We start from the raw sequence: 12,644 nt of genomic DNA on the forward strand, positions 1-12,644 counted from the left end.
ACCAGGAGGAAGCAGTGTGTGGGGGCCTGACCACCTCAAGCCTTGTGGACTGAGATAGATTGGGGTCTTCATCTCAAAGACATGCAAACTCATGGGCAGATTTTAAGCAAATTGACATCATCCAATTTGATTTCAAGAAGGTCACTCTATCCTGATTCAAACAAACATGCTGTTAATAAATTATATGAGACAACTGGGGAAATTCGAACACTGACAGGATAGTTGATGAATATTGTTAATTTTTTCAGGTGTGATTACAGTCTTATAATGTTTTTTAAAAGAGACCTATCTTTTATATTTGCATATTAAAATATAGATTAAAATAATGCCATATTTGAGGTATAGATTAGGTAATAGTTCTATATGAATGTTATTTTCCTGACCTTGATATCCAAATGTCAAGAGAAGGTCTTTGTTTCTAGAAGTACATACTAAAATATTTAGAGGTAGAAATAAAGTATAGTTTGTGTCTAAGCCAGCCGTGGGCAAACTAAAAAAAAAAAAAAGACCGTACCCTTTTATGTAATGATGTTTACTTTGAATTTATATTAGTTCACACAAACACTCCATCCATGCTTTTGTTCCGGCCCTCCGGTCCAGTTTAAGAACCCATTGTGGCCCTTGAGTCAAAAAGTTTGCCTACCCCTGGCTAAGCCAATGATGGCGAACCTTTTGAGCTCCGAGTGTCAGCATTTTGAAAAACCCAAACTTAACTCTGGTGCCGTGTCACATATAGAAATTTTTTGATATCTGCAACCATAGTAAAACAAAGATTTATATTTTTGATATTTATTTTATATATTTAAATGCCATTTAACAAAGAAAAATCAACCAAAAAAATGAGTTCGAGTGTCACCTCTGACACGCGTCATAGGTTCGCCATCACTGGTCTAAGCTATGATTCCAAATAACCTAGGGGTGAATTATAGATGAAATGAGATGGGTCTTGAGTTGACAACTGTGAAAGATGAGTAATGAATACACAGGAATTCATTTTACTATCCTTGCTACTTTTTGTATATATTTGAAATGTTTCATATTAGAATTCTTTTTTAAAAAAATATATTTTTATTGATTTCAGAGAGGAAGGGAGAGAGAACTAAAACATCAATGATGACAGAGAATCATTGGTTGGCTACCTCCTGCATGCCCCACTGGGGACTGAACCCCCAACCTGGGTATGTGCCCTGACCTGGAATTGAACTGTGACCTCCTGGTTCATAGGTTGACACTCAACCACTGAGCCACACAGGCCATTCCAGAATTCTTTTTAAAATAAGATAACTTTGGTGCTGTGTGAAGAATGAATGGGGTACGGTTGGGAGGGCAGAAGGAGAGTGAACAAAGGAAACAAGAAAACACATTCGGCTGCTCTTAAAGTAATTGAGGCAAAATCTTGAAGTACCTTGCGCTAACGTTATAGAGAGGGGAGAGAGAAAAGTGGACAGATAGGAAATAAATTTTGGAGGCAGAAATCATCAGACTTAGTAACATGGATGTTTAAGGAAAGGGAAGGAATCAAAGATGAATCCCAAGCATCTGGCTTGAGCAAGAGGTTTGAAGACATTGACAGAGATGGAGAAGCCTGGGAGAGGAAAAGGTTTCAGATGGAGGAGGGAGGTAGATATCAAGAGTTCAGTTTGGGCCCTGGCTGGTTTGGCTCAGTGGATAGAGCGTCAGCCTCAGGACTGAAAAGTCCCAGGTTTGATTCCAGTCAAGGGCACATGCCCAGGTTGTGGGCTTGACCCCCAGTGGGGCGGGGGGGGGGGGGGGGGGTTCAGGAGGTAGCCAATCAATGATTCTCTCTCATCATTGATGTTTCTCTCTCTCCCTATCCCTTCCTCTTTGAAATCAATAAAAATATTTTTTTGAAAGAGTTCAGTTTGGAACATATTAATTAAAGTGTTTGTGAAACATCCAAATGGGTGATCAGATAAGCAATGATTGGGCCTATTTCCCATTACAGCTATCCAAATAATCCCAAACAGAGCAGCAGAGAGCAGCTGCCAAGTCCAGAAGGTGACAGATAGAGAAGGTGAGAAAGGCAGCACTGAAAGCAGGGTTCCTCGGGCTCTCAGACACAACCTGGGCAGTGCTACCCAGGGTTGAGTGACCGTCAGAGAAAATCTTGAGTCTGCAGGAAAGGCAACCACAATGGCAAAGGCCCTGCCCAGAGGGGTTCACAGATACAGCATTCATTCAGCCACCACGAAGGCCAAGTCCTCCACCTCCTTGGTAAGATGTGAAAATTGGACCCAAAGGTCACTAAGAGCTTTCTTTCCAATTATGAAATCTTGTCACTCCTCCTCATAGTGAAAGGGGGCATATATAGAATACATATAGTTTAACAAAATGTGCATCCCCATTCTTTCAGTGGCCTTATGTAAAGAACGGCTCATTTTAGAAGTTCTGATACAACAGTAGGCCATCAAAAGAGACCTAATAGGACAAAATAGACTACACAGAAAGCAATTCAATATAGGAGAGGACACTAGGCTTGTTAGAGAACGTTTTTACTATATTTCACTGACTCTATGACACAAGATTTTTCATTATGCAATATGCCTGAAACCAGAATACACCTTAAAATTGCCAGCAACTTCGACTGACCGAGATCAAAGTGAAGTTCTTGGGGAGAGGATCTGCATATGCTTCTGCCAATTACCTGAGAGAACCACAAATCTGATCCACTGAAAATTAAATTACTTGCTTGCACTTGTTTGGGCCACACTGGTAACTGAGATTCAGACCACAAATCTAATTCTGACTCAGATTTTTTATTACAGTGTTAAGAAGTTAAACATGGGCTTCATGTATAGGACCCTTCAACTCCACTCCGAGGTATGTATGCTGGAGAATTGCAAATACATGTACATAACTATTTGTAGCAGCATTATTCACAGTAGCCAAAAACTGGTAACAACCTCAATGTCCATGAACTTATGGATGGATAAGCAAAATGTGGTATATCCACACATTTGATTATTATTCAGCCATACAAAGAAATGAAGTTCTGATACACGGCACAACGTGGATGAACCTTGAAAACCAGACACAAAGGAACACCTATGATTCTATTTTTATGAAATGTCTATAGAGACAGAAATTAGATTAGTAGTTGCCTAGGGTTGGGGGTGGAAAAAAGGCACAAGATTTCTTTTTCAGGTGATAAAACGTTTTCAAGTTAGATTTTAGTGATGGTTGCGTAATTGTGTAAATATACTAAACTTAAGATCAACCAAAGGACTTGTATGCTGCATATAAGCATAACCAATGGACGCAGACACCAGGGGGGTGAGGGCACGAATGGGTGTGGGGTAAGGGGGTAATGGGGGGATAAGGGCACATATGTAATACCTTAATCAATAAAGAAAAAATTTTTAAATATATACTAAACTTAAGACAGGGATTTTATGGGATATAAATTAATAAAGCAATAGAATTTTTTATTCAATTCTCAGAGCAGAAAATCTCATGAGAGGTTTCTTCCCTCCTACCCAGTACCAAGATTGAAATACACAAGTCTCCTTACTGTGTCTTCCTGCGTGACATTTATTTTTCCCTTCCCTTAGGAAAGGTCGCCGAAGAACACACATTCTCCATGGTGTGTTCTCCTTCCTTAGTGGCATATAAGATAACAATGTCAATGGCATCTTTTTAAAATATTAGGTTGGGAGTAGGGGTTTGGCATTGTGAAGAGTCCCTCTCTAGACCTGAGAAAGATCTGCCTTACTTAGACAGGGAAGTTGGGGGGGGGGGGGGGGGGGATCAGAGAAAAATGAAAGTAAATCCAACTCTGCCTATAGTTATTCTTTATTATTTAATGAAAAAATATATTAACTGCATGTTTTTCACCGATTTTCACCCTAAATAACCTTAAAACAGACCAAACTACTATATCACAAGTAAATGATCTAAGCTGATGAGGGGGGAAAACTGGCCTTAAAAACTTTATCTCATTATAATCTACAAGTTATGATTCACAAGAAAAGGTATGAAGAAGGAAAAAGTCCATGAGAAATGCTATACTACAAAACATTCTGTTTATCGTAAGCTTCTTATCACCTGGCTAAAAATGTCACCATACCACCTTTTTCAACTTCTAGAGGTAAGGACAAAATCAGTAGTTCCCACTCAAAACCACATTCATCCCCACTGCATTCACACTGCCTCAGGGCTCCATTATACACATACAATTCTGAATGTTAGAATAAATTTAAAAATTTAATAAGGTGCTAGGAATATGAGAGATCACTGCTGAGAACACATTAAACTGCATCTGTTCTAAGAGTCTTTAAACATAAATTTAATTTATCCTCTGACTCTCTAATCTATCATAAAAAGAAAATCTTGATTAAGTAGTACCCAACAGGCCCCTGAGTTAATTAGATTTCTGTGTCATTTTCTACTGTGGTTTTTATATAAGAAACCAATTAATTGAAAACACTACCAAGTCACAGTGATCCCAAGTGGTTCGTCCACTCTCTCCACTCGATGGAGGCCAAGAATCCTCAGTGACCCAACTTCACTTTGTCCGCATGTCCCTGGTAACCTGGTGTCCCCTCAAAACCCAAAACCAATGCCAGGTGCTCCTGTCAACCAGAAAGAGCTCTTTGGAACACCTGAGCATTTTATTTATTTTTCACATGTCTATCACTGCTACTTTATGAACATGCTTTATTCACACTCCCCACTACATTGTCAGAAATGGTAGTGGTGCACAAACACTGAGAGAGAAGGCTACCCAGTCACCAGAGCACCAGAAGCACATGTCAGCATGGAACTGTTAAATCAAAAAGAGCCGGGCTGGGGTGGCTCAATGGTTGAGCCACGTATGAACCAGGAGGTTATGGTTCAATTCCTGGTCAGGGCACATGCCCATGTTGCAGGCTTGATCCCAAGTAGGAGGTGGGAGGCAGCTGATCAATGATTCTCATCACTGATGTTTCTATCTCTCCCTCCCTCTCCCTTCCTCTCTGAAGTCAATAGAAATAAAAATATAATATAAATAAATTTTAAAAATAATAATAAATTAAAAGGCAAAAGACAGCACAGCTAATCTTCTGGCAAATGTCTATAGTTCTTGACATGGGTCTAATTTATAGGTCGCCTCCTCTGCCAAGCAATTCAGAAATTTCATAAACAATTTTAATTTTAAAAAAGGATGTATCACCAACTGTTTGTGGAGGGGTTTTTTAATCTCATTTTATCTCCAGTTCTAAATGGTGAAGATGTTTGTATGATCTAGCAGTTTGCAAACCTAGCAATTTTCCAAAATAGTTAAGACAACACAGTGGTTACCACAAAGATCAGAAGTAGGAAAATCTATGCCTGCGGTGGTCAATCCATTAAGCAGAAAGGGAGAATAGGAAATAGTTTTCTTTTGTGGAAACAATTTAAGGCCTCTCTCGTCTGTTAGCTCAAATCCTCTCATTAGAAATTCAGGAGAAAATTATCCCAGGAAGAAATTAATCATCAGGTTGGCAAGAGGTCCGCGTCTTGCTACAGAGAGTTGAAGCACTGCTATTTGCACTAGAAACCCAAAACCAAAAGGTGTGGTTCAATCAGCATAATGAAAAAGAGCTCTACTAAGGTTAGCAGCTAAGGCAGTGGTTCCCAACCTTCCTAATGCCACGACCCTTTAATACAGTTCCTCATGTTGTGGTGACCCCCAATTTCATTGTTACAAATTGAACATAATTAAAGCATAGTGATTAATCACAAAAACAATATGTAATTATATATGTGTTTTCCGATGGTCTTAGGCGACCCCTGTGAAAGGGTCGTTCGACCCCCAAAGGGCTCGCGACCCACAGGTTGAGAACCACTGAGCTAAGGGATCACAAAGGGAATGTCACAGCATCACAAATTTAGGAGGCAATGAAAGAAAAATATTCACAAATCCTGAAATTAGGACAAACTAACAGTTCACACACACACAAAAACAACAGACAAATTTTTTATAATTAACATGTATTTCAAATCAGAGAAAACACACACAATTTTTAAAGAAAAATATTGAGCCCTAGCCGGTTTGGCTCAGTGGATAGAGCGTCAGCCTGCAGACTGAAGGGTCCCGGATTCGATTCCGGTCAAGGGCACATGCCTGGGTTTCGGGCTCGATCCCCAGTAGGGGACATGCAGTAGGCAGCCGATCAATGATTCTCTCTCATCATTGACGTTTCTATATCTATCTCTCCCTCTCCCTTCCTCTCTGAAATCAATTAAAAATATATATAAAAAAATATTGAGTAAGAGATTACTTCTGCAACATTTTTTATTTCAAAAATGGGTTAGTAATGCAGGAAACATACATGCAGAAACATCACGCTCTGTGTTGGGGAAACAGAGGGAACCACCCAAGTGAGCTTTCCCTGTGAGTGAAGGGTCTCCTACTAACTTTCAAAATGTCACTTTAATACATTTGTCATCATTCTGAAATTTTTTTAGCATATGTGATACAAGTCTCTACCTTTATAAATGGAATACAGTGGATATAATTTCATTTAAACCTTCCTCAATGTGTCAGTGGAGACTGACAGTAGCTGGGGTAGGAGGAGCAATAAAGTACCAATATTTACTGAGCACCTATAAGTGCCTTACCCCCATAATCACATTTACATTTCATTTTTACCTTCCCAATACATCTAAGAGAGGATGAAGAAACTGAGATTCAAGAGAAACTGGTCGCTGGCCTCCCAGCCACTATATGGCAGCTGGGACTAGAGCTCAATTCTACCTGTGAAGTCCAAGGACTTGTGGTAGTGGTGCACAAACCACTTATTTAAAAATTTAATAAGGTGCTAGGAATATGAGAGATCACTGCTGAGAACACATTAAACCGCATCTGTTCTAACAGTCCAGGAAGGTACATCTAGTTGTGTGCACGGAAGCAAAATAAAACCAAGCTGCTGTGCTTTTGAGTTCTAAGACTGCATGTCATGCTTTCTTCCTTCTTTCACTGCCATTGTTTGCCACTGTCCACAAACTGGCTTCTAAAACCACCCCCTCACCCTACCTCTCAGAACTCTGACAAAATTATGCCACAAACAACGCTCATTAGAATCAGGTCAGAATTAATTATAAGTCGTCTCTGGCTGGAGGCCTCTAATACAAGTAAAAGACAAGTGTTTTAGAGCATGGACACTAATATGTCCTTTGCCTCCCTTTCTGGCTTTGGGCTCTATTTCAGATAGGTGAGGTTCTCTACTGGGTGAAGTGTTGCTACCCCATGTGCTGCTACAACTACAGTGATGGGAGCATGTGCCAGGGACACTTGGGCAACACTGAAAAAGACATTTATGAGACATTCTTAAAGGACACAAGAAATAATGCACATGAGAAACCCAGAAGAGCAAGAAAATTCTGAAACCTCTGGATTTGCTAAACTGAGCAGGACAGGAACTGAAAATTCCAAGACAGAAAATGCTGGCAGCAGCAGATAAATACAGCTGGAAGAGAGGCTGAAAGAGGCAAGGAATGGAAAAGAAAACATTAAGTAACCCAGAGAGTGAAGGAGCGTTAACAAACTATTGGTTTCAGGATGAGAAAAAAATTGTAACATTTTAAAGCTCAAGTAGTTTCTGACAGGAATAAAACAGGCCTCCATCACAGGGGTCATTTTTGAACGCTGTTCTGAGAACCGGTCATAATAGTATTGAAACATCTAAAACAGTTCAACGAAGTGTAGTTTTTGTGTAAACACAGACATATAGATCAAAGGAACAAAACAAAAAGCCCAGAAACAGAGCATTATTATTTTAATGAAATTATTTGATAAAGGAGACACCATACATACATTTTCTTTCCTTCACAGACTTAGCAAATGGTGTTGGAACAGCGGGCTAGAGGATTTAGGGTTTGCATGAGAGAGGGGTCTAAATTAACTTCAGTTAAGTTCCGAAGGGGTTTTTTTGTTGTTGTTTTTTAATTCAACTATGTCCTTATTGATTTTCTCCCTTCTGGGTCTGTCCATTTCTGAGAGGTGTATTGAAGTCACACACATCTGTGATAATAGTATCATTGATTTCTCTGGGCAGTTCTATCAGTTTGGGCCTCACATAGTTTGACGCTCTGCTGTTAGACGCATATACATTAAGAATTGTTAAATCTTCTTGGAGAGTTGATCCTTCTGTCACTAGGCAATGCTCTTCTTTATCCCTGATAACTTTCCTTACTTTGAAGTCTGCTCTCTGAAGTTAATATAGCTACTCCTGCTCTCTTTTGACTAGTGTTAGCATGGTCTATGTTTCTCCATCCATTTTCTGTTCATCTATATCAGCGGTTCTCAACCTGTGGGTCGCGACCCCTTTGGGGGTGGAACGACCCTTTCACAGGGGTCGCCTAAGACCATCGGAAAACACATATATAATTACATATTGTTTTTGTGATTAATCACTATGCTTTAATTATGTTCAATTTGTAACAATGAAAATACATCCTGCATATCAGATATTTACATTACGATTCATAACAGTAGCAAAATTACAGTTATGAAGTAGCAACGAAAATAATTTTATGGTTGGGGGGTCATCACAACATGAGGAACTGTATTAAAGGGTCGCGGCATTAGGAAGGTTGAGAACCACTGATCTATATGTATATTTAGAGTGAGTTCCTTAGAGACAACATATAGTTGGGTCGTGTTTTTTTTTTAATCCATTCTGACAATCTCTGTCTTTTAATTGGCACATTTAGAACAGAGTGGCAACTTCCAAGCTCCTGACATGTGAAACCGGAAACTGGATGTTAGGTTCAGAGTTTTGCTTGTTTGTTTGTTCCTCTAAGATTTGATTTCCTAAAAAACCAATAAATGTTAAAAATAGCTGACAAGGCCTTACAGGCCCAAAGGTCATGTCTCTGCCAGTGTAACGCAGCCAGTAAAAGCTGAGGGAAACACAGCGAAAACGTGCTGCCCTTGGTCATAGCAAGGACGTCTGACCTGCTCTCATCCCTTAGGCCGGACCCCTCTCTGGTGTGTGTGTGTCTCTTCCCGTTGGGATCAGCAGAGCCTCTGCTGGTGAACTCCAATTACCAGCCTGCAGCCTGACCACTTCCTACCTCCTAGACTGCAATCTCCTGTTACAGCCCAGCTCAGTCCCAGACACCCAGAGGGCCCAGAAGCTGCAGACTTGGATAATTACAAGATTTCTGGAAGGCAGATGACACGCTCACCTTAAAAGTGACTTTGTAAAAATAATCCTATATAAGAAAAGCCTAATATGCTAAGTGTCTCGTGGACTGGTTGGTCGTTCAACCAATCAAAGTGTCATATGCTAATGATATGCTAAAGCCGCTCAACTGCTCGCAATGACATGCACTGACCACCAGGGGGCAGACAGTCGACCAGACAACCAGTTGCTATGATGTGCACTGACCACCAGGGGGCAGAGAGTTGACCTGTCAACCAGTCGCTCTGACATGCACTGACTACCAGGGGGCAGATGCTCAGATCAGTAGGTTAATTGCTGCTGGGGTCCAGCCAATCAGGACTGAGCGAGACAGGCTGGACACGCCCTGGAGCCCTCCCACAGTCCCTCCCCAGCTGGCCAACCTCCCACGTCCCTCCCGGGCCCTGATCGTGCACCAATGGGGTCCCTCAGCCTGGCCTGTGCCCTCTTGCAATCCGGGACCCCTCAGAGGATATTGGAGAGCTGGTTTCGGCTCAATCCCGCAGGCCAGGCTGAGGGACCCCACTGGTGCACAAATTCATGTACCGGGTCTCTAGTGTCCCATAAACAGATAATCTTCCAAAGAGTACAGCATGAAAAGAGAAGGGGAAAGGGGGTAACTTTATAGGGGAGGAATCTAACAAACACCATCTCCACCCAGGTAATCAGAGGTGCTATCCTAGTCAGCCAGGTTGACAACACTGAGCCTTGATATGATGTGATGAGGATGGCTGGTGTCTTCCTCCCCAAAACACATGATCTCAGTGTAATCATGAGAAGAAAAAAGATACATCCCAACTGAGGGGCATTTTGCAAAAAATGACCAGTATTGCTCAAAACTGTCAAAGCCATAGAAAGCAAGGAAGCCTGAGAAACAGTCATAACCAAGAGGGGCCCAAGGAGACAGGATGACAAGATCTAATGGGGCATTCTGAAGGAGATGCTGATGGTGAAGGACAATAGGTAAAAACTGGAAGAAATTCGAATCAAGTGCGGACTTCAGTTATAATAATGCATCCACATAAGATTATTAACTGTGACAAATATACTGTGCTAATGTAAAGTTAATAAGAAGGAGAACCAGTGAGGGGTATACAGAAACTCTTTACTGTCTTCACCATAATTCTGAAAGTCTGAAACTGTTCCAAAATAAAAATAGTAATCATGATTAAGGTTTTTAAATCACATAAACAGTCAACAACATAAACATTAAAACTTTTGGACAATGTATAAATTTGTAACTCTAACACATAGAAAAACAGCAATGAAGGGGAAATATTTGTAGCAAATATGACAAAAGATAATAGTGTATATATGTTTTAAAGTTCATCTATATATATAAAAGCCTAAGCGATCGAACAACCTGTCGACTGGTGGCTATGATGCGCACTGATCACCAGGGGGCAGTTGCTCAACACAGGAGCTGCCTCCTGGTGGTCAGTGTGCTCCCATAGCCACCACAGCTGGCCAACCTCCCACAGTCCCTCCCCCCCGGCTATCAGACCCAATTGGGAATGGACGAGACAGTCCTGATTGGCCCCGATCACCAGCCAGGCCGAGGAACCCCACCTGTGCACAAATTCCTGCACCGGGCCTCTAGTAAGTATATAAGAAACATTGAAAAAATAGTTAACAAGGAATAGAAAACTAGCATTCATACAAAAGGAAATGCGATGTTATAAACAATGACAAACAATATGTAATACTCTTTGTAATACTTTAAGAAATAAAAATTATTAAAATATTAAAAAATAAAATAAAATAAAATGAACTAGAAAAAAAAATAAAGTCACTTAAAGTGAGCTAAAAAATAAATAAATAAATAAAATAAAATAAAATAAAATCTAAAATAATTAGTATCATTTAAGGTGATTATACATTTTAAAACACTTCACTTACACAGTATTGGTAGCCATGTAAACGGATAAAAACTCTTTTGAAAGTGCTATGAACTGAATTGTGCCCGCCCCCCCCACACACACACACACACACACACACCACCCAATTCACATGTTGAAGCCCTAACCCCCAATGTCGTGGTATTGGGAGATGAGGCCTTCGGGAAATAATCAGGTTTAGATGGGGATCCTGAGAATGAGTCCCTTAGATGGGATTAGTGCCTTCCTAAGAAGAGATGTCAGAAAGGTAGTGTGTTTTCTCATTCTCTCGCTTTCTCTCTCCCTTTTTTCCCTCCTTCTCTCTCTCTCTCTCTCTCTCTCTCTCTCTCTCTCTCTCTCCCCCTTTTTCTCAAAGGCAGCCAGTTGCAAGCCAGAAACAGTGCTCTGACCAGACCCTGACCATGACAGCACCCTGCTCTCGGACTTCCAGCCTCCAGGTCTTCAAGAAAATAAATTTCTGTTGTTTAAACCACACAGTCTGTGATATTTTTTTACGGCAGCCCAAGGTAACATGCAAAAAGGCAATTTGAGATATCATACATAGGACAATGCACATATGCATCCCTTTTAACCCAATGATCCTACGTCTGTGAAGTTAATCTTTGGTGATAATTCAAGAATATGACAAAGCTATACACATGGAAATACTCATTACTTAGTTTTACATTTTTAAACCTTAATCTGTTGGAAAACGTACTTTTCTCTTAGTTTCATTCATGTTATAAGAAATAATACTCAAAAATATATTTGAAAGTAACTTCAGATAGATCCTTTCTTAAGCATAGCCATATCCTAACTCTTGAATTACAGAAAAGTGACTTCCTTCCGACACTGGTCACTAATCCCAAAAGACAAAAAGGAAATTTACATTTTATATATGAGAGCCATCAATTTTTACTTACTACACATTGTTTATTATGTTACTACTTACGCAGAGATGGTGTCCAAGGCATCTTCAAAAATGTCCTGAGGGGGAACAGAAAATACAATGAGTTTCTGAAGAATCAAGAACTCTAACGGTAAACAAGAAGGCGAGTATGTGGGTGTGTGCAGAGGCAGGGCAGTTTGGGTGGGATGCAGTGGGATCACTCAACTCTCACTAACGAAATGTCTGTCAGAGAAAGCAAGCATATGAATTTAAATGAGGTTTAATTTTTTAAAAATAATTAAGGCTGGTAAAATACTTGGCTAGCAATCAAACTGGGGTAATTTGAATGAGTGTGACTTCTTTAACAGAGTCATCTTTTACTCCTCAGTCTCATTCATCCCAGTGAGAGAATAAAATAAATAACAGGATTTACCCAATCTAGTCTTCCATTTCTCCATGGCTAGCCAAGTACGCCCCTTTTTCACATCTAATTTCAATACCCTCTGAATTGGCCTTCCTGCTACCAGCCTTTCTCCCAGGTCAGGATGTAAATCTGTGCCACATAGGACAGCTCTTAAGGCAGTGGTTCTCAACCTTCCTAATGCCGCGACCCTTTAATACAGTTCCTCATGTTATGGTGACCCCCAATTTCATTGTTACAAATTGAACATAATTAAAGCATACTGATTAATCACAAAACAATATGTA

At 40.3% G+C, this 12,644-nt stretch overlaps 1 protein-coding gene across 1 annotated transcript in view; it reads right to left on the bottom strand.

The window, feature by feature from the left end:
- The window catches only part of TTC39B (tetratricopeptide repeat domain 39B), a 116,245-nt gene that overhangs the window by 73,781 nt on the left and 29,820 nt on the right, over positions 1-12,644 (bottom strand). Inside the window, exon 2 of the mRNA XM_070431701.1 lies at positions 12,000-12,034. Within this exon, the coding sequence (XP_070287802.1) occupies positions 12,000-12,034 (35 nt within the window). The remainder of the gene's footprint in view (positions 1-11,999; positions 12,035-12,644) is intronic.

Source organism: Myotis yumanensis, unplaced genomic scaffold (genome assembly GCF_028538775.1).
Source record: "Myotis yumanensis isolate MYYU_CA2020_CCGP unplaced genomic scaffold, mMyoYum1.0.hap1 SCAF_12, whole genome shotgun sequence".
NCBI classification, from domain to species: Eukaryota; Metazoa; Chordata; class Mammalia; order Chiroptera; family Vespertilionidae; genus Myotis; species Myotis yumanensis.